The following is a 21,349-nucleotide window of genomic DNA, read 5'->3' on the forward strand; positions in this document are numbered from 1 at the left end:
TCTCTCTCTCTCTCTCTCTCTCTCTCTCTCTCTCTCTCTCTCTCTCTCTCTCCCAATCAACTCGTTATAATACTGAATTATGCAATTCAAACATTTTGATCTATTGTCGCACACCTCAATGCGATAGAATGATAGCTAGTTTACATCATGGAATAGACGCAATCCCATAGTTACAACTCACAATGCTCGCACAATTTTTAAATTATATCGAATTTGGTTCACGTGCCAACAATAATCAAAACATTGAATCTGATTTACACATTTCGTTTTAGATAAGTGCTGATTTCCATCCGACAAAAACTCTCCAAACGAATACACAATGCCATTTACTTCGGTTTTATTTGTTGGATTTTATTATTGTCGAATCGTGTTTATTGTGTCTGCACTGTAAACAATGAACTTTAGTCTTTAGCGAATTCAGTATTGTCCACACTTTCATTTTATGTGTTCGCTATATGCACTGAATCTCACCCAAAACTGCCACAATATACCGTCAATGTGTATGTAAAAATGGCAGGTCGTCCGATGCGCTTCACACATTCGCTCGCATTTAATCATAACGAATTTATTGAAATTAAAAACAAGAACGAAATGAAAATGGGCTTTGGACGAAATGTGCCTAGAGTGTTGTGCGTGCGAGCCAGCACTCAGTGAGCCCCCGAGAGAAATAAAATGATTTATATTACATACCAAGGCCATTGGTATACGTGTACATCATAGTTTTGGCGCAGAATTAAAATATATATCCGATGGAATTAAACGAAGAAAAAAAAAGAGACGAATGGGACGAAAAGCGAATGAAAACGAAATGTATAGCTAGTATTATATAGATACACATACATAAATATATACATACGAAATGGATTGTCACACTTTGGTATTAAGACTATGTTCTCGGCAATTTTTCTTATTTTTTTCATTTTGTCCGCTGCACAAGTATAGAATTTTTGGTGTATGTCGCACAAGTGACAAATGAAATGCGAAATTCATGTACGCGAAATATATGCCCAGTGCTCTCACACTCAATGTGCAATACAAGTGTGTGCGGCCGCATTTTGGCAAAGGGAACATTTTTGTTGAAAACACTTAACCATCTATATGTATGTGCAACACATAAATTCAGAAAAAGGGACAGTCGAGACGAAGAACAGTGGAAAACGAATAAACAGACTTCAATTTATATTTTACCCTAACATCATTTTTGTGTGGCAAAAATGAAACAAAACAAATGTAGCTCGTTTGTTTGCTCACTCGCACACTCCTTCGCTCTCTTTCACTTTGGCCAAATGCTGTGCAGCAAATGGAAATTAAAGCCACTGAAATGAATCGATAAAATACATAGTATGTGAACGGTATGTTCGTCAGACATGATAACGACGTTTAGATATCACTTTGAATGAGTTTATACTATCTATGGTCGCCAGCGTCTCATCAATTTTATTATGAAGAAGGGAAGTTTCTTTGCAGTCGCGACTTAGACAGTATGATTCTCTATCCAACTAATAAAAAAGAATTGATAAGATACGCGCTATTCTTTCTCATCCAATTTATATACTATAAAATTGATTCGATCCACTGTTGTTTTCGACGAAAAACAAAAACACTGGAACATATTCAACGAAATCGATGGCGACGCTTGATTCATCCCTCTTCTCTTCTCTTGGTTGCGACTTCTAAAATCAACCAACCAAATACGTGTCCATGCATATTCCATGAATTGGCTGATACTTTTAATAAACTTGGACGTGTTTTGTCTTCACTGAACACTGTTTGCCGCTTTTGTTGACAATTTTTCGCCAAAGAGCGACAGAGAGAATGAGCGAGGAAATTAGTCAGCCAATTTTCACGCAAATAAAATGAAGCAAATGTAATCTTTATGATCATCTAAATCACTCGGCTAAAAATAAAAAGACACCGAACAACGACAGATTGGATACGCAGACAAAGAGGAATACGAAGCAACTGTCCACAATTATATATTTGCTTCAGACGCATTTTTTTTATCTGCAATTTACGATTTTCACATTATAATTAACATATATGAAATGCGCTTTATACATGTTGAATTAACAGAAATATATTGCGTATGACATTTATGTGTATGTCTTTCGAGTTACAAACTTGAAAAATTTGTGTACCGTCACTCCCACACTCACTCACTTCGTGCTGAAAGAATTTATGTAAAAAAAAGATGAATCTATCATCAGCGTCGGAACCGACAACAGAATAATAGCAGCAAAGACATGAAATTGTCAAATATTTGATCGAAAGAATGTGTAAAGCTATGCTTTTTCATGCTGCTTTCGGCTAATTCAATTGAATTAAAAGAGAGAAAAAAGAGTCAAAAACCTCACAAAACTATTAAATATATTACTTTGCATAAGTTATTTGTCGCTGTGGCGTTCTAACAACATTCAACCGTTTTCCTTCCCATGTGTCAATTGGCCACTAAGTGTTTGTGCGCGTTCAGTATAGTTGAGAAAAGAAAATAAATCAGAATTTATGCATAACATTTGACTTCAATGGATGAATGAACCCGTAAATCTTTTCATTCTATGCGCATTCCAATTCAAAACTTTTTCAGTTCATTTTTCTACTCGTTCGTCGTTTTTTTTTTCATCAGCTCATCGCAAAGCTATTGGCTATTCAATTATCATCACTTCAGTTCATCAAAATTTTGTGTACGGCTCTTTTTTTTTCTTGTGCTGTATATTGCGTTCAAGTTCATCAACAACACTCACAAAACCTGTATGTTAAACGCTTGTCAACTATACATATATTTATGTCACTTCAAAAATCATCATTTTCAATTGTTCACATTGGCTTTGATGGCCCATTGAGATCATTAATTTTAACTGTTTATTTATCTGTTTGATTTAACTATGTATTAATGGATGAATCGAATATAGAGAACATACTGTAATGATATTAAAAATGTGAGAAAAAATTATTAGCTCTCTTAACAAATAAAGTTCCAGTTAAACGTGTGTTTACTTTTGAATAATTAAACTTCATCACACGTACTACGTCTTCGTTAAATATTCAAAAAAAAAAAAGATGTTCTGCGAATCCTCAAAAATATTGTATTAGTAGAGCGTGTGTAATGTCTTTAGAAATATTTTTTTTCTACCTGACAAATTTTTTTCGAACTCACTCACAATGAAACGAGTCCATTGAATGTTGATTTCCATCTTTTATCACAAAAACATCGCGTAATCGTACCAAATTCTTGAAAATTTGTCGACTTAAAATGTTTGTCCGTCAATTCTCATTATTATAACACATATTTTCTTTTAATTTAATATGAAAACTAAATGCAAGAAACACACAAAACAAACTCAAAAGACTGACAAAAATAGCGTCATTTGAACTGCCTTCTTTCCGTTCGACAGTATGCTATCAATGATGAATTTTCATAGTGATGCTATTTTCTTTAAATAAAATTCCAAAGTGTAGCGAGCGACGAAAAACAACTGCACCGTCATCATCAGAACGGTATAGCCTATTTACTAGCTAGAACGAGAAAAGGAAATCTCGTCAAATGCTCTCTTGCATGGAAACATTTTTTGTCAGGTAATGCGTTTGTATTGGTTGGATGGTTGTGTGTCGTGCGCTCACTTTGATTTTAGAACATCTCGAGTTTCAAACGGTGGGGCCAGATTGGCTAAAGCGAAGAGGAAAACTGCAATTTTCGGCTTTTGATTGCATGAGAAAATCTCTCTCTCGCGCTCACATCACTTTCATGGGGATATCATTTCATGTATGTTGTGTGTGTACATGCTCAGTGACTGATACACGCACACATGCTCATGGATCGAATGAATTTCGCATCGTCGCAATCGCATTTGAGCTGGAGAGAGAGAAAAGGAGATTTTGACATCATGGAAAAATTGATTGTGGAGCATGGAAAATGCATTTCTATAACAGCGAAAATCACAACGAAATAACGAACGCTCATGTCGACAGACCAAAAAAAATTCGTTGGCATACGTTTTTATTTTTGACTCACTCAAGTGCCGGGTCATTGTTTTTCATTTAGTGCATAAGATAAATCAATTAAGATTATAATTCTCTGTTTATAAACAAAAGCGAAATAATAATAACGATATCTCTTTCATTCCCAAACATACTCATAAATTCACCGTCACGTTTTACATTTTGAAACCTACATTAAACCAGGCTGATGCTGCTTTGATCTGTTCATTTACGTTATACGCAATTCTCTATCCAAATGCATTAATTTCACGATAAAAACTTAATTAATTTGTGTGCATGCAAGATTGATTGAATAAAATAATGCGATCGGTTTGCCGTTGGAAAGAATTTCTTCAGGCAAGTTGTGTGTGGAATACACACGTATTCAAATTGCCAAAACGACTGATAAAATAATAATTTTTTGCAACCTATTTTTATCTTGATTTTATTTGCAGCAGATGGAAAAGAGAACGAATATATGGGAGCAATTAACGCATGAAGCGTATTTACACTTGACTACTTCTGCTTTTGCTGCTGCCGTCACACACAATATTTGACATTTTTATCTACTCTATTTTCCTTTTCAGCTGTGTTTAATTTTCATTTCCTCTCTTAATTTACCAATTTCATTTATCAAAGCGCGCTATCACACGGAATATAGCACCGTGCGCATTCAGTATCGCGCGAGATTATGAATCACTAAAAAGACTACCTACTGTTTTTTTTTTCACGCTACTCGTTTGATCATTAGAGACAGGTACACAATTAATCCGCAATTGCTGTTCACACGTTTTTTTTTTTACTACACCGCGCTATTATCTAATTATTTATAATGATTATTTTTCACCAATTTTTTTTTTATTTTTCTTTTTCTAATTTTCGATACGAATGGAGCGCGAATACTGAATAATTTTCACTGCTTTCGGGTACACAATATTTTTTTTTGGTATAAACACATTCGCGCGTGCGATGAGAAAGAGAGCACAATTTAATTTTATGTTCACCGATTCGACTGCAAAACACTTCTATTGGTCTGTAGCTTCAATGGGGTTTTATTATTGTACACACAACACACGACTGTGTGTCTTTTTTTTTGTTTTTTTCTTTCTTTCTTTTTGTCTTCTTCTTACTGTTGTGTACTTTTTTGTTGTCGTTTGTTCTACCAGCGAAATTACGTTTTTTTTCGTTGCCGCAACGCAATTCACTCGTGTGCAGTGTTCATCTCTTTCTCACATGCCATTTGTTTGAATCGGGTGCTCGTAACACACATCTTTGCATTTTGTTTTGCGCTTTACGCTCGCTGAGCACGATGCGTTCCGCACGGATCGCAAATGAATACGATAGCTGAGAAAGCATGGCTGCAATAGTATGTGTTCAGAATACCATAACTCCGCAACCACACATCGTTTGCCGTTTGTTTGTGTTTGACTTTCAATTCGTACTTTTTATTGCGGCATATATAATCATTTTTTTATATCTTTTCTCGAAAAGAAATTCGCTGTCATCGCAAGCTTTCTATTGCTCGCTTTAAGCTTAGCAGTCGTTAAAAGTGAGGAAATACAATGTTCTCTCTTTTCATGTTTCTCATGTTCTTTAGTTGAAAAAAGTCTCAAATTCATTTCCATGGTAAATTTTATCTAATCTTAGATTACAATATATTAATACTTCTGATTGATATTGATTGCCTAGTTTGTACTGAAATGTCATAATGCGCTGAAGTTTCCAAATTTTTCTCGGTAGATGTAGCACTATATCAATTGCCGGATGAAGCATTCTCAATGCATTATTTTCGAAAACTATCTAAAAAAAATCACATTTTTACATCGGTTTCAAATAAGAGCATCGTTAACTGTAATGCGAAAGTTATTTAAAATTCAATAATCAAAACGTCAGCAATTTTATTATTTCGTAAGAGAATTCGTGACTAAAATCGAAATAAATTGATAACTTTCCATGTATCCCCTAGATTTGTTGTCATTTTTTTTTTCGAATATTTGAGAAGTAAAATTTAAACAACATTGATGTGCCGCCTGCCAAGGGCTCATCGAAACATATTCTAAATGTCCTTTGTGACGATTGCATTGAAGCAATTTTTCATTGAATACGCATTAAAGTAGACTTTCTAAATGCGTCCAGAGTATGCCAAAGATTTCTTCCGCTAGGATCGTAAATAACTGAAAATCTACGGCTTATTGTAATTTAACCAATTTTTATTATTTATTTAATAAAAATGTAACAAAAAAACATTGTTTTGTATTATTTTTTCAGAAATACACACCAAAGTGTGGTGGTTTACTCTTTGCTCGATAGTGGCTTTCATTTGATAATAATAACAAAAAAAAAATTCAAATATGTGCCAATAAAAAAAACGATAGTACGTTAATTCGAAAATGCAATTTCGAAATGCAAAAGGACTCAACGAAATTGAAATGGAAACAGCGCAGGCAACACCAAACGATGTGTCAGTTAATATGGCCGCAACCATTTGGCGCCCTCTGCTGCGATTGTTTTATCCAGACTCACTCATTCCATAGACGACCGTGTAGTGATTGACACACAATTCGTGCGACCAAAACCAACATAGCTAGAGCTAAATTCGTAGTAAAAAGTTTTTACATTCAATTTTAACAAGTTTCAAAGCAGAAAAATTCCAAACATGTCTGAAGATAAAAAAGTAAGTACACTTATTTTTTCATAAAAAAAACCGGTGAAATTCAGTTCGAAATTGTGTGGGTTTTTTGTGTCGATGACAATCGAAAAAAAGCCGTACGAACTGTGTTGTACAAAGTGCTTGTAAATTTTCCCAAGTCAACCGCGCCATGTTAACAAGCGTCATTTTATTGTAAATTACAACAAAAACTTAATGTATTCACATTTTTGAAACGCGATTGCTACATTTCATCTCAGAATATCAATTGAAATGAAAAATGTATTGTGTCGATAACAAACGAAAAAAAAACCGTTCGGTTTCTGTTATACAAAGTGTGCCCATACAATTGTATCAAACAACCGCGCCATATTAACTAGCGTCATTTCAATTTATTATGAAATACAACAAAAAAAAAACTACTATAACCACATTTTTAATACGGCGCATAAACATTCGAGAATTTTCCATGCTATCAATTGAAAAACGACATTTGTAATGAATAATTGTCGATAAAATGCCATTTTCAGTTTGAAATTAATTTTTTTCTTCTCTTTCGCTCTTGTGCATAGGACTCAAAGGGTGGTGAATCGGAACACATCAATTTGAAGGTGCTCGGTCAAGACAATGCTGTCGTCCAATTCAAAATCAAGAAGCACACACCGCTACGCAAGTTGATGAACGCATACTGCGATCGTGCTGTAAGTGTCTTTTTTTGCAATACAACTGTACATTTTCGTGAACAATTTTTTCTTGTTTGATCAACAAATCATAAGTTTTGGTTGGCATCAGTTTTGTTAGTGACACTTGTTTCTCATGTGAATTTGATGAAAAGAAAGATTCTAAATGGTTTCGAGATTCTAATAAGTTTTGTTCATGTTTTTTTCGGGTAGGGTTTATCCATGCAAGTGGTTCGTTTCCGTTTTGATGGACAGGCAATCAACGAAAACGACACGCCAACCAGTCTGGAAATGGAAGAAGGTGACACAATCGAAGTGTACCAACAACAAACCGGCGGAACACAATAGACTCGACTAAAGGGACAACAAATAATCATACATTTCATCATGAATTCCGCTGAATAATCTTTAATTAAAAAAAACTTCTCTAAAATTCTCACCAGATTCGTCGTAATAACTATCAAACAATAAACATTGTAGACATAAATCATAACCCTATATGGATTTTTATTCAAAAAAAGAAAAGAATTTGATTTGTAGCTGATAAAGTTGGAGAGCGGCATCGTGCATGATCTCATGGATTTTACGGTTTGAATCTTGTCATAACATGTCATAACATGTTAGTTCTTGAAAATACATCTTCCTTGACACATTTCAATTCTAAATCAGTGAACACGGTGGCATTGTAGCTTATTATCTTGTTTTCTATTTTTAGATGTTTTCAGATAATGTAAGTATCTTACGGAACTTTTCTGAGAAAGGATGTTTATGTAAGTATGAAAAAGTGTTCTTAAAAATCTAGAAACTTCGAGCTGTCAAAATAACCGAACAGCGTGCTCGTGATTGTTTGGCATCATCCAATGTAAATACCGTTCAGCGCATCAATAATAAACAAAACCAAGAAAATTGAAAAAGAACTGAATTGTTGAGACAGAAGTAAGCGCGATTCGATTCTGTTTTTCGCATTTGGTGAGTCGGTTGCTTAGTGCCGATATGCCAGTATTGTGTCCCTCCTATCATGTTAACTGTACCGCGATGACTGTACTTTATCGCATCCAGTATAAAAACAAAAAAGATATGTATCATGATGATTCTTTGCTTTATTTCATATCTTACTTAGATTTCATGTGGTATTTCAATAAATTATGGAGGACGCATGTTAATATTTGGTTAGTTAATAAATCGATTTATTGTTCCGCTTCTTATCAGCTGGTAACGAGACCGAAATTATTGTCTCCGTGTCCATTTTGGAAAATCAATCTCTGTATTTGTTCATTAAGTAAATTCATGTTTTTTGTTAAAATTCGTTTCATTTTCATAAGTATTTCTCTTTTTATTACAAATTGTTAATTGAATTATGTTATTATTCATAAATTGACTCTTGTGATTTATAGCTTATGCTTTGCATACAGCCGGTATGCCCATTAGCCGTAAAATATTTTTATTTAACATTATCTCTTGAAATTCGAACGTAAAATAGCATATTTAATCAAATTTATTCCGTAATGCAAATCGCATTAAAATTGATGAAAAAAAAACACATTTTAAAAAGTGACAATGAATGGCACTATAGCAGTAGCACAACGGTGATGGTAGCTCGTAATCGGGAACTTTATGCATCTGGCATATTGAGAACTTCTTCAACGAATCCGGCCACATCAGTGTCCTTGTTCATGTGCTCAACAAGAAAGGCATGCTGCAATAGCTGCTCATAGTTGGGTCGATCCGTGTACTTCTTCTGCAGACATGCTGAAATGAAATTTTCAAATGCCGGCGAAAATTTTCCGGATTCTAATCGAGGTGGATCATCCTTCACAACCTAAACGAACAAGAGAACATGGATAAATCTGTCAGTGATGCATTGTTCGGATAGTGTACCTGTTTCAATTGTTCAAACGGCGTTCCCCATGAGTTGTACGGAAACTTTCCGGTTGCCATTTCTACCATGCTTATTCCTAACGACCAAACATCTGATCGAATGTCGTACTGTCCAGGATTTCCTAATTTGAATAAAACGATAAAATGTTGACATTCAAATAGATTCGGTTTGATGTGCGAAGAAAACTCACCTGTTGGATCAATGCGTTCTGGTGCCATGTACGCTACAAATTCAAATAGAATTATTCGATTAGTATAAATTCGAATTCCGTTACTAATTTGTGTCTATGCTTACGTTTGCATCCAGCATCAATTGTTTTTGCTACCGAATCCACCAAATAACCTGATATTCCAAAATCGCACATTTTTACCTCACCTTTTCGATTGATGAGAATGTTTGACGGTTTTACATCTCGATGAATGACTTTCAAATTTGCATGTAAATAGTAGAGTGCATTCACAACAGCTACGGCAACCTGAACACATAATTAATATAAAAAAAATATTAAACTCTTCCTTGTATGAAAATCGAATACGAATTCGGCATACCTTTCCTAAAATGTCTTCGCTTATGATTTGATCATTCTTGTAGACTTTTGGATAGAATTTATCTAAACTAGTATCCATGACTTCCATACAAATCCAAACGTCTCCCTCTCGAAATAATGCTCCGTAGAAATGTACCGTGTATAGACAATCAGACGATCGCATCGAAATATCTAAATCCATCAACAATCGTTTCTGGCAACGAAAAAACAAAACATCATCAAAATCCATATTCAATTTCTTAATAGTACGCTTTACCTGTTCTTGGGTGTTCACTGTGGCGGTAATTCGTTTAACAGCCATCACTGTGTTTGTTTGTCGATGTCGCATCTTCTCGACAATTCCGTAAGCACCATGGCCCAAATCACATATCTTTTCCAAATCATCGGCTTCAACAATAAACGTTCGATCGTCAATTGTAATAGTTGTTCGCTTATCTAAATTATGTGGGGCACTATCCAAATCATTCTAATTAATAATCAAATGCAAAACAAATAAACAAAATCTCATTGTAAATATTTACGTGGATGGTGGTGGAAGTGAACTTTCGTTCACTTGTATTTTGAGGTTAGGTCTGCGACGATTCATTTTCTGTCCTGTTTTATTCTGATTGATTTAAATTTATGTTGGACGAATCTGTCTGCCGCTCTATCTATCTCTTTCGGTTGCTTTGATTATATATTTTGGAGTTCACTGCAATCAAAATAATAGAAATCCAAACAATTAGTGTCCGAGATGCAAATAAAATTGATTGAAATTATATCTTATTTGTACACAGATCGATGGTATTGATAAAAAAATCAAATCGATGTTTACTAGGATCTTTATCAACTGATATTTTGGACAATATTTTGGGTCAATTTCCTCGGTTGCGATAATCATTGAAATGAATTGTTGATTAAATTGTTTAAAATTGCGATACGTAATAGAAAGAATCAGGTTGTTCCGTTATTACTATCTATCTATGGAAAATAGTAAACGATGCGTTTTTAAATTAAAATGAACATTTTGAAGCATCACTTGACACAATAACCATTTTTTTGACAACAAAATCTCACTTTCACTTCACAATTAAATCGGAGACAATTAAAAATAATCAGCGAGACATTTGTTGTTGAAGATTCTAACTAAAACTCAATGACAACCTTTTAAAACAGTATCCGCATCTTTCTGTGTGACTCTCCTAGTAAATTACTTGAGTTTTTTTTTTCGTGCAAAAATTTCTCTCTATCTTTTTTCTCTGCAGACAGAAGGCACTTACATATATTAGCAGTTGGAGATATTTTTTTTTTACTTTGGTGTGTGACAGCTCACAAATACAATAAATACAAAATGTTTGTTATATTGGTTAGTGTATGCGTCCAGTGTTTGATTTTTACCCGGCTTTATTGGTGATACGATAGCAACACACTCATACACTCATGCACTTATTGATGTGTGTGCGCTGACACAAACCTACACAAATTGTTGCCGTTGTTCACAAAAAACCATTGAAAGTGGCATATCTAATCAGAAAACGAGTTGAAAGTCGTTCAGAACAAATAAAGAAAGATTGACAGTTTGTTCAGCTAACAAACAATCTCAAATGCATAAACTATAGCAAATGACATTTTATCGCTACATATTCAAAATTGAATTGAATGGTACATGTCCAGAGGCCACAGGCTTGGTATGTATTGTTTGTTTTTTATCTCGAATAAATTGTAATTGTTGAAACTGAACAAATGATACAAAATGTATACTGACGGATCTACAAAATACAACATCGAAAATAAATCAAATACAAAAGATAATCGAAAAAATGAGAACGTTGAACGTTATAAGGTTTTCTTTTATCATTTTTACTATATGATTTGTGGGGTTTTCCTTTCGCTTTGGAGACTTGCTAATTTGTTGTTGTTTTTTCATACATTCGTGTCAATGTGTTTGAAGTTTTCTTTGTTGATTTGTTGTCAAAACAATCGATCCTCTTGTCTTCGACAGTAAAAATAATTCTCCAATATATTCATTTGATCTCTTTTTATCAATTCGCTGTGTCTCTCATATTCACAATTTTTTATTGATGTGATTTCATAATTTGTATATTTCATATTTTTTCCATATCAAATCGTGTGCATTCGGTACGGGAGATTATTTATGTGCGCGTGACAGTACCAACCATATTCAACCTCAGTGTGCCTATATAATCAGTGAATTGACTGACGAGAGTGTTAGTCATATTTCGACCGTTGATAATGACGCATTAACTGTCTCACAGTATATAGAACATTTTTCTAGCATTTTTTCTTGCACTTTTTTTTTTGTGTGTGAAATTGATTGATAGAAAATCTCTCTGAGATTTTGAGCCATCAACTAAAAGTGACAATCAACCAACCTTGTATTGTTTGATTATTTGTAATTTTGTTTGTATTTACAGTAGCAGTGACAACTACAACGACAACATCGTTCACAAATCAATTTTTTTGCGGATTGGGTTATCGTGTGTTTAAGGCTGAAACGAAGGATCATTTTGTGAGGGAGAAAAAAACTGCTGACTCAATTCGAAAGTCAGAATAACGAAACGCGCAGAGTAATCATCATCGATCGAGTGACGAGTGTGACGGAGTGTGAGAGAGGAAGTATTTAGAACATATAAAACCGAAACGACTACGGTGAACCTCGAAACGCACTGAGAAATCGACCAAATCGAAATCGTTTTCAAATTGTAAAAATACATTGATTGTGCATGTGTTGTATATTGGCAACGGCCGCAACAATTTCATACAGAAAGGAGTTCCTATTTATTGAACAGAAAAACCGTTCGAAGATTTGACGAAGTCAAGTAGCTGAACCAGAAGGAAAGAAAACAATTATTACCATACATCAAATCACATTTTTCTGGCAAGTTTTCCTTTTATTTTTAAATCCACTCGCCAAATTTAATTTATATCCGATTTTATTTTCATATTCGGTTGTAACTAAGACAAGTCGGGTGGAGATCATTTTTCATTCATTTGCGTAATAAATGTATATATGTTGACGTTTATATGAAAATATCCGAATGTGTGAGACAAAGAGAGCGAGAGAAAGAAAAAGAGACTGGTTCGAGAAGTTTTTGTTGTTGTTGTTGTAAATTCATGTTTGTGTGCGTGCATGTTTGTTTATGTATGTGCTTGTATGTATTTTTTTTATTTTCATACGGTAAACACTCGTTTTGTTAAATGTGCGATTGTTTCGTGTGCGATGATAGATGCCAAAATTCTTTTTTTAATGAAACGAATTCAGAAATGAAACAAACCTCAACGCGCAAAACACGTGAGAATAAAATTAAATACACACAGCGCATAAAAATCAAAGTGCGAGTGTGCGCGTCTAATTTTGATCTATTGAAAGAAATATATACACTAAATCCGAACTTTGCCAAACCGTTGTGCCATAGCAATACCGAATTTCGTGCAAAATTTCAATTAATATAGAAAATAAAAGGAAGGAGAAAGAGTAAATGCCATGAATTTAATATGCGTATGGCCACTCCGTGTACAACTCTCACATATTCTATACATAGATTGGTGGCACACTATTTTATATATATACATGTATATGTGCTGTTGTTGATGAATTTTATTGCGTTAATTGATTTTTTGCCTCTGTTCACAAACAATAGTGCCTGTTTGGTTCGGTGTTTGTTTCTTTATGAAATTGATTTAGCAAACAAAGATAATCCAGTAAATCCAAGGAATTGTTTTCTTTTTTCCTCCCCTCGAAACAAACGAAATCCCATTCCACTTTTAATCCTATCAAATTTTACGGCACGCGCTATCACAATTCTGATTCTGTTGTTTACCCAAGCGATTGACTTTCGTCTAATGGTGAAAATAAAATTTCAAGAAAAATTGTCATTTCTAGGCAATTAACAACAATCGATCTATAGACAATTCCACACACTCGTTCAGCTATATGATTTATTTATTTTTTTTATGATGAAGTCGACTTTAACCCATGTTCCTTATTCTTCTCTGACATGCAGCCCATTTGTTGACTTCAGTGCTGTGCATTTTATAAATGAAACAAGTAAGAGACATTTTATCTAACATCCGTGTTGTATTGCTCGGTTTTTTAATTGTTATCTCTGATCGACGCCAAATAAAAATAAAAAGTCAAAAACCGTATGGTTTGCTTGACGAGCAGAAGCAATACAAGCAGTCGCCTTTGTACGATTCGTTATATCTGCCGATATTTTATTGTTGCTTTTCGCATGATTACACTGTCGCTCATGCCATAGAGTACACATCGTATATTGTTGTGTGTACAGCTATGCCGCAATCACTCAATGTATAATAATTCTTCCATAATCTCTGTTTTTCTTCTCTTTCTCTCCCACTCTCTATCTCACTCTCAGTCGGCACATATGTATTTGTGTGGTGTTTGCCTGATACTGAGAGATACAGACAGACAGAAACTCTCTTCGAATTTTAACAAATGTGGACATACGTACACGCTCTTTCTTTCAAACACTATAATAATCATAATATAGAGTATTTATAGTTAATTTGCACTTACACTGACATACCGCACATATGTTCATAATGCCGATACCAACCAAACGACCGACCGACCAACTCAAAATCTTTCTCATACCTATTTTTATAAATGAACGTCACAAACACGAATTCGGTTACTGCTCTTCAATATATATACGTAAATATGTGTACAGAGTGTGTGATTTGTATGATCGAATAGTAGCGGCGTTGTGTGCGGTTTTAATATTACACATTTTTTCATGATTGCTTCTGTCGTCGTAGTCGTCGCCGTTCTTTCATTTCTTTCATAAAAATTTTTTTCTTTACATTTCGGTTGTGATCGTCAGTCGTAGCTGAATCGTCTGAATCGTCAGTCACAAAGTGAGAATTAAAAAGTGACAATTTTATTTTATTTTCATTGAAATTATCATTTCTTTTGTTCTTCAACCTTCAACAATACTGTTTTGATTAGCATCAAATATAATTCAATTATTTTGCAAATTCGTTGAAATTAAATCACATTTTTTTGGATTTTTTTTTTATCTGTGTTTACTGCTTACTAATCGTTCCCACTGTGTCCGGTGATAAACATAATTTTTGTACTCATAAATTGTGTGTGATTCATTTGTTGTGCAGTTGTGTGTGAGCTCGTGATTTTCTGATCATCTGGTTTTTGTACGTTTTCAGTTTCATACTTCGTTTTTAATTTTGTTTACTTCATAACAAGTAAGTGAATATTAAAAAAAAAATTTGATTAACGCACAGACAAATTAAAAAGAGGCCAAAATATCTGCGATCATAAAAAAATTGCAGTGGAAAATTTTCGGTGTTAAACATATCTCGAAGTCATATATGAAATAAACAAAAAAAAATCTTAACTTGGGTGACTTGCAGCAAAATTCGGAAATTTTCGGCTTTTAGTCAATTCATACAAAATGTCATTTTCTGTGTGAACACTCTTTGGTTACACACTCACTTCCGCACTTTTCAAACCCATTGATATGAAGCTATATGTGCTGTTGCTGATTTAATTCGTCTTTTTTAAATCGTCATTTTCAGCCTTTGTTTGCATATATACCTTTTTACGCATGTCAATGTATGTGGGTATATGAATTCAAAAAATGATTTCGTGACTATATGTTTGTTTGTGAGTTTCTGGATTGAACCTGCTCGAATAATATGGGTCAGGAACATTCAATACTCAATTAACCTTCATTTTGAGCGAAACGCGTCTGATTTCGATTCTGACAAAACTCTAACTTGTTCTTAAGTTGTGAGCGCTCTTCTTCAATTCTAATTACATCATTGTTTCATCTTCAGGTTTCCTCAAATAATTTTTTTTCTTTCACTTTTTGTTTCGTATTGCGAATGTGTGTGAGTTTGCATAAATGAAATACAGTATATATTCGGCCGAAGTTGCGTGATGACTAATATATAAAAATGACTTATATTTACGCAAAGAGAAAAAAATAAAGAAGAAGCAGAAGAAAAAGAACGTGTCGCATGCTAAATTTCATACGTAGCTAAAAATAATCATTAAGCAAAAGACAAGCCACTGAAAAAAAAGTCGGATAAAAAACGCTAGAAAACACTGCCAAATGTGTTGAGCAGTAGAGAATGCGAATACACACACGCAGAGCAAATAAAACGCTCAACGGCCAACGAATGACGGCAAGTGCGCGGTCAGAACCAAGGAGTTTTGGTTTTTTCCACATTAAAAAAAAAAAATCCGGTGCTTTTGATGTTTATAGTCACGGCTTCATATATCCGACCTAAGAAACAGTAAACATTATTGCGATTTTAACTTATTTTTTTTGTTTTGTTCATTGAATCGATGAATTATGATTTCCTCACGTGAATGAGCGAATCCAGTTGTGCAAACGAGCAAATGAATCAAAACACAAACATCAAATTGTAACTCTTGGTGTGATTCAATTTCTCAAAGTCTGAATATTTGTGCGTCAAACGATCAACAAGTTTACCTCGAAAACCGTAATTTTTGCGATAATGTAAACAAAATGTATATGTGCATATGTCACATATTTTATACCTACCTCAAGCCAAGAACACATATGTTTATGCTCTTGGAGATTATGACAATGAGACGTATAATTTTATGTTGTTTTATTACAAAGAAGCATTTATGATGAGAGTTTCAATTGAATATTCGAAAAAAGATCGGAATATGACAACAGTCGCATCACAAGTCATGACGAACAAGCAAAAAACCACCCAGCGTGAATTATTCAATTAGTATTTATTGTTGTTTGTTTTCGGTTATCATCGGTTAGTCATCGAAAATTTACTTTATTCCATAGTAACATAAATAGCATACATATACATAAAATGATGCGTTGTCAATTCCATACTTGAATAATTGCATATTTTGACTCTGGAATTTGTGCTTCTTCTTATTCTTATTTTTTGTTATTTTTGACGGAATAACATTTATTTTCCTTATTCTTAAGCCTGAAGCCCCAAATGTTTTCAGTTCATTTTACTGAAAACAATGTCATCTTTAAATTAACAAAAGCTCATTTCTCTTCTTTGATTTCTTGGCTACTTACAGACGAAAAACAACTAAATCAGACTACCACAAAGAATGGTTAAAGGTAAAAAGCGTAATAAAGAAGTCGAGTTCGAAACTGGATTGAAAGGACGCTCTGGCCGCGTTGTCGTTGCGGCTATTCTAATGTAAGTAGAAAAAAAATGTAATTTCCTATTTATATTTTAATTCATAATAGATTCCAATCATTGTTGATGTTTTATGATTTTTCTTTTCAAAAACTTTGAACGAACAAAAGAAAAAACGAAAGAAAGCTTTGCTTTTCATGTGAAATCGATAAAAATAACTCTCGATCTATAGAATAGAGAATGTAGTTATAACTAATTAATTTTAATTGATGCTGTTTCAATTTGAATGCTCTCATGTTGGGCGGTAAAGAGCGGAAAAGAGTGTCAGTAGCAGCAACAAATAAAATCATATGTGAATCGCCCCAATTAAAATTTGCACGAAATCAAACTTTTGTTAATCGATCAATCAATCAAAATCATCATATCTGTAATATAAGTGGACACCATACACTTTCTCAATTCTACCATCAATCTATATCTATAGTGTTTTTTTTTTTTGTTGCGTACGAATTTCATTTTGCAATTATTTTTCAATCCTTCTCTTCTTTTGACATTTAATTTCAGTAATTCTACCATATTCATCCTAAAAATTATAGTATGGATTTTCACACATTCGCACAGTATGTTCGCCGAAAGTATACATTCGGCGGCAGATACTGTCAATCAAATTATCTTGGCGTTCGGATTATACAAGTCGGCTAAGGTGAGTATCATTTTATACATGCAAATTGAATTGAGCTTGGAAAAGAAGCTTATTTACCACGCTCATTTGATTATCATATCGCTCGAACCTTATCGGATTCGATGAGAGATAATCACTGAAAATGCGAGATATACCTGCTCTATCTCTATCTCTCTCTCTCTCTCTCTCTCTCTCTCTCTCTCTCTGCTTTACACATACATTTTATATGTGTCATGTGCATTCGAGACCTATTTAATTGAATCAATCTCATGAAATTAGAACGGTCGGTCATTTCATTTCATTTGTTTTTTAATTTTCGATTTCTGCTATTTTACATAGAATCCAAACATTAAACATCCTTATGGTTATGCGAACATGAAATATATTTCATCGCTGATATCGGGTGTTGCAATATTTTGCGTTGGTACTGGATTTTCATTCTACCACGGAATTGATGGATTGTCGAATACAGATGAAAAAGCTAAGAAGAAACAATCGGAGTTCATATGGGCATACATAGTATTGGGCGGATCGTTTTGTTTCGAAAGTGTCACATTGATGATGGCCATTATAAGCATACGAAAATCCGCTAAGCAAGCAAACCAATCGTTTATATCGTACGTAGCCTCAGGTGCCGATCCGTGTGTAAACGTTGTGCTATTTGAGGATTCGGCTGCTGTGGCCGGTGCAGGGGTTGCTGCGGTTTGCATCGGTTTAACAGCCTATCTTAAGTCAAGCATTCCTGATGCAATTGGATCGCTGTTGGTCGGTGTTATGTTGGGAGCTGTTGCTATATTGGTCGTTTATACTTCTGTGCCAGCTCTGGTTGGTCGCTCAATCAAACTTGATCAATTGGACAAAATCAATCAAGAGTTGGAAAGTGATGCAATGATCAAGGCCATTCATGATGTCAAAGGTATCGACATGGGCAATTCAATGATACGTTATAAGGCTGAAATTGATTTTAACGGACGTGAACTGACTCGCAAATATTTGGAGGAACATGATATTCGCAAATTATGGGAGGTGAGTGTCTATGTTCGAATATCTTTATTTACTTTTATTAAACAATTAGTGTTTGACCTACAAAATACCTTAATCGAATCAAATGCCATTCATGCAAAAAGTTTCAAATCAACGAATGCACGAAATATAACAACATGTGCAAACTAATTTAAATATCAAAAAACATTTTTGGATACAGTGAATAACTTTTTTTGTTTCTTAATTGCCATTATCATTTCAGGAGGTTAAAGGCTTCCATAGTATAGACCAATTGAATGAGTTTATGTTACGCCACGGTGAAAAGATTGTCGATATTATGGGTGATGAAATCGATCGTATTGAAATGAACTTATCGGTAAGTAAACACATACTTTACACACCTTTTCTAAATTTGGTGCAGTTGACAAGGTGATGGCAAGCATATCATTACAATAATCAACAATTAAAAAAACAAAGGGTTTTCATGTTGAAAATACCGAAAATTAATCTTCATTCTATTCACAAACACAACACTAATAAATTGCTTCCGGTTTCAATTTTTTTCTTCCATTCAACAGAAAAAGTTCCCAAAAGTTCGTCACATCGATTTGGAATTAGAGTAAAAAAAAGTACAAAGAGTATATTTTTTGTTTTTTTTTTTCTGCACGTGAGCAAAACTGTTTGAAATTTTGCTCGGTCGTCGGGTGTTGAATATTTTACACACATACGATGACTTTACTTATTCAACAGTTACACGATAAATTATATTTTTATTATTATTCATTATGATTATCATATATATGAACATATATATATATATATATACTTTTTTAATTGATGAAATGACCTCAATATATCTCAAAGAAAATGTCACATAGACAACGTAACAAACAAACACAACAACATATTTTATTCAAACAAACAAACATATATGAAACAACAGAAAAAAAATCGAATGTTTTAGAAAATATTAGTGATTTTTTTTAAATCGTCATTATATTATAACATGAAATATATCGAAAAGAGAAGTGCTTTATATATGGCCTTACAAACTTAATAAAAAAACAAAACAAGCATTTTAAATCGTCGAAAAAAGAGTTCTAAATTGATTTAATTTACTTTATATCATAGAACGAGATCCGTAGTGGGTCTCAAATCGCATATATGATTCGATCACATCAAAAGTATCAAGAGATTCAAATGTTTTCCGTTTCAAAATATATATATATTTAATATTTTTTTATTGACAGTTAATACATGTGCTCTTTTGTTACTTAAAAACATAGTCCCTTCCAAACTTATTCTCTTTTTTTTGTGAAATTTCAACAGAGGCCCCTTGATTCTTATCCATAGAATTGATCACGATCAAAATTCAAAGAAACGGCCACATTCTTTTCTCTTCAAAAACATATGTACTGACATATTTTGTGGATTATGCTTAGGTAGTTAATAAAAAAAAAAATGTCATGCAAATCTTTTCTATGTTCTGTTATTAGTTTTGTGAGTTTTTCTTATTATTTTTTTAAAATGAAAATCAGAGTTAGATTTTTTTTGTTATTATTTGTATTTGGTGATAGTTTTAAGCGGACTTAATATATATTGCGACAATTTATTAAAAGAAACAGAAAATTATGTTAAAGTTAAAAGTCAATGTCGTCATTAATACATACATATATATATTTAGTCACACAAACACAATCTAATCCGAAAATAATTATCAATGTCAAAAAAACGCCAGAGAAAATTTGAGAAAGAACAAGAATTCATGCATGTGTAACATCAACATGAAAATGTATATGTGCGCAGCGAACCAGCCGAGGGAGTGAAGAGAGGAAGCAACTTGATTTATCAAAGGCAACTTTGTGATATGCAAAATGCGAAAAAAAAAAAACATGAAATTGAAAGAAACAAAGTAAATTACATATGAAAGAAGAAGATAAAATAAGTATATGCTGCAAAAGTTAGCGCGAACAGAATATGAAGTAGTTTTTTTTAAGTTTTCAAACTGTACACGACTATGTGATGACACCACAGAGATCGCCAGTCCAAAAACTAAATATTAACGAGAAATATAATAGAATAATAATTAGAGAAGAAAATATATTAAAAAACTGTTTAGTACTTAGCAAAAATATAGCCATTAACGCATTATTCAATATTTCCAAAACCAATCAATAATAAATAAATAAAATCCAAGCAGATATATTTGTATCATGCAAACCGCATATCTTGGGCATTTTTTTTCTCGCATTTTAAATGGTCATTAACAATTAGGTTCTGACTTGTTGAAACGAACACAAACCAAATTTGCGGCAGTTGCAAACAGCCGCTTTGATCGCATCACGAGACACCAATGAATGTGGATAATCACGGTCGGTCTATTTAAAAACTAATAGAGCTCTCATTTATTATGCTCGAAGTCGGTAAGTATTTCCAATTGCAGATTTACAAATTCCGTGTTGAATGTAAACAATGAGGAACTGATGGCATGAAATCCATATATAAAAATACTTATGCAATAAAAGTTCAAATCGATCGAATTCGAATGAAAGAATCATAGGAAACAAACTAAACGTAGCTGAAGGTCAATACCGTATAACTAAATATGTATGGTTCGAGTAAAGTAAATATGATGTCAACATATCGCGCCAAAGAACATATAAACTACATGAAAGTATTCATCGAAATGCACATATTTATTGTATTTTTTTTATTGAATGTGCAAAATGCACCAAATTGATTTCAAATCAAGGCTGTTCGACATACTGCAAATGGAAAAAATGATGCGTTAGCGAAAAGAGCAATGTAGCAATGATGAAGCATA

At 33.4% G+C, this 21,349-nt stretch overlaps 4 protein-coding genes across 21 annotated transcripts in view; 2 read left to right on the forward strand and 2 right to left on the reverse strand.

Moving 5' to 3' along the window:
• The window catches only part of LOC116343545, a 32,104-nt gene extending 26,906 nt beyond the window's left edge, over window positions 1-5,198 (reverse strand). Inside the window, exon 1 of one of the 5 annotated variants that reach the window (XM_031771662.1) lies at window positions 4,692-5,198. The gene's annotated coding sequence lies outside the window, so the exon portion shown is untranslated. Of the gene's footprint in view, window positions 1-3,130; window positions 3,384-4,687 lie in introns of those variants that run through there. The other 4 variants (XM_031771665.1, XM_031771664.1, XM_031771667.1 and 1 more) reach the window with 4 other exon arrangements.
• A 1,294-nt stretch (window positions 5,199-6,492) lies between these two features.
• Window positions 6,493-7,795, forward strand: LOC116343876 (small ubiquitin-related modifier 3). Its single transcript, XM_031772165.1, has 3 exons — window positions 6,493-6,649; window positions 7,195-7,323; window positions 7,516-7,795. Exons 1-3 carry the CDS (start codon window positions 6,632-6,634, stop codon window positions 7,648-7,650), a joined length of 282 nt encoding a protein of 93 aa, XP_031628025.1. The 5' UTR covers window positions 6,493-6,631; the 3' UTR covers window positions 7,651-7,795.
• Window positions 7,796-8,467: 672 nt separating this feature from the next.
• On the reverse strand, window positions 8,468-11,103 carry LOC116343518 (dual specificity mitogen-activated protein kinase kinase 3). 5 transcript variants are annotated; one of them, XM_031771611.1, is made up of 8 exons: window positions 10,872-10,987; window positions 10,250-10,419; window positions 9,985-10,180; window positions 9,730-9,921; window positions 9,476-9,656; window positions 9,372-9,404; window positions 9,181-9,302; window positions 8,468-9,121 (listed from the first exon to the last, which is right to left on the reverse strand). In XM_031771611.1, exons 2-8 carry the CDS (start codon window positions 10,312-10,314, stop codon window positions 8,915-8,917), a joined length of 996 nt encoding a protein of 331 aa, XP_031627471.1. In that variant the 5' UTR covers window positions 10,315-10,419; window positions 10,872-10,987; the 3' UTR covers window positions 8,468-8,914. The 5 variants fall into 5 exon arrangements, with proteins under 5 accessions (XP_031627471.1, XP_031627474.1, XP_031627475.1 ...); XM_031771614.1 differs by lacking the exon at window positions 10,872-10,987 and adding an exon at window positions 10,988-11,103 and having other exon boundaries at window positions 8,915-9,121; XM_031771615.1 differs by lacking the exon at window positions 10,872-10,987 and adding an exon at window positions 10,785-10,805 and having other exon boundaries at window positions 8,915-9,121.
• Window positions 11,104-11,279: 176 nt separating this feature from the next.
• Window positions 11,280-20,750, forward strand: LOC116343516 (zinc transporter 9-like). 10 transcript variants are annotated; one of them, XM_031771605.1, is made up of 7 exons: window positions 11,280-11,395; window positions 12,143-12,606; window positions 16,795-16,919; window positions 17,424-17,562; window positions 17,881-18,567; window positions 18,788-18,901; window positions 19,104-20,750. In XM_031771605.1, the coding sequence occupies exons 3-7, from the start codon at window positions 16,828-16,830 to the stop codon at window positions 19,146-19,148; spliced, it is 1,077 nt and encodes a 358-aa protein (XP_031627465.1). In that variant the 5' UTR covers window positions 11,280-11,395; window positions 12,143-12,606; window positions 16,795-16,827; the 3' UTR covers window positions 19,149-20,750. The 10 variants fall into 10 exon arrangements, with proteins under 10 accessions (XP_031627465.1, XP_031627460.1, XP_031627463.1 ...); XM_031771600.1 differs by lacking the exon at window positions 11,280-11,395 and adding an exon at window positions 11,698-11,982; XM_031771603.1 differs by lacking the exon at window positions 11,280-11,395 and adding an exon at window positions 11,698-11,935.
• Window positions 20,751-21,349: the final 599 nt, after the last annotated feature.

Source organism: Contarinia nasturtii, unplaced genomic scaffold, assembly GCF_009176525.2.
Source record: "Contarinia nasturtii isolate CC-2019 unplaced genomic scaffold, AAFC_CNas_1.1 Cnas_scaffold_1037, whole genome shotgun sequence".
Classification (NCBI taxonomy): Eukaryota; Metazoa; Arthropoda; class Insecta; order Diptera; family Cecidomyiidae; genus Contarinia; species Contarinia nasturtii.

Bases quoted from the DNA above. Each gene is read 5' to 3' on its own strand.
- LOC116343876 (XM_031772165.1), top strand. The intron at 7,324-7,515 runs GTAAGTGTCTTT...TTTTTCGGGTAG, and splicing joins ACGCATACTGCGATCGTGCT to GGTTTATCCATGCAAGTGGT.
- LOC116343518 (XM_031771611.1), bottom strand. From the start codon at position 10,314: ATGAATCGTCGCAGACCTAACCTCAAAATACAAGTGAACGAAAGTTCA. The intron at 10,181-10,249 runs GTAAATATTTAC...TGATTTGGATAG, and splicing joins TCACTTCCACCACCATCCAC to TGCCCCACATAATTTAGATA. The intron at 9,122-9,180 runs GTACACTATCCG...TTGTTCGTTTAG, and splicing joins CGTTTGAACAATTGAAACAG to GTTGTGAAGGATGATCCACC.
- LOC116343516 (XM_031771605.1), top strand. From the start codon at position 16,828: ATGGTTAAAGGTAAAAAGCGTAATAAAGAAGTCGAGTTCGAAACTGGA. The intron at 16,920-17,423 runs GTAAGTAGAAAA...ATTTAATTTCAG, and splicing joins GTCGTTGCGGCTATTCTAAT to TAATTCTACCATATTCATCC. The intron at 18,902-19,103 runs GTAAGTAAACAC...TCCATTCAACAG, and splicing joins GTATTGAAATGAACTTATCG to AAAAAGTTCCCAAAAGTTCG.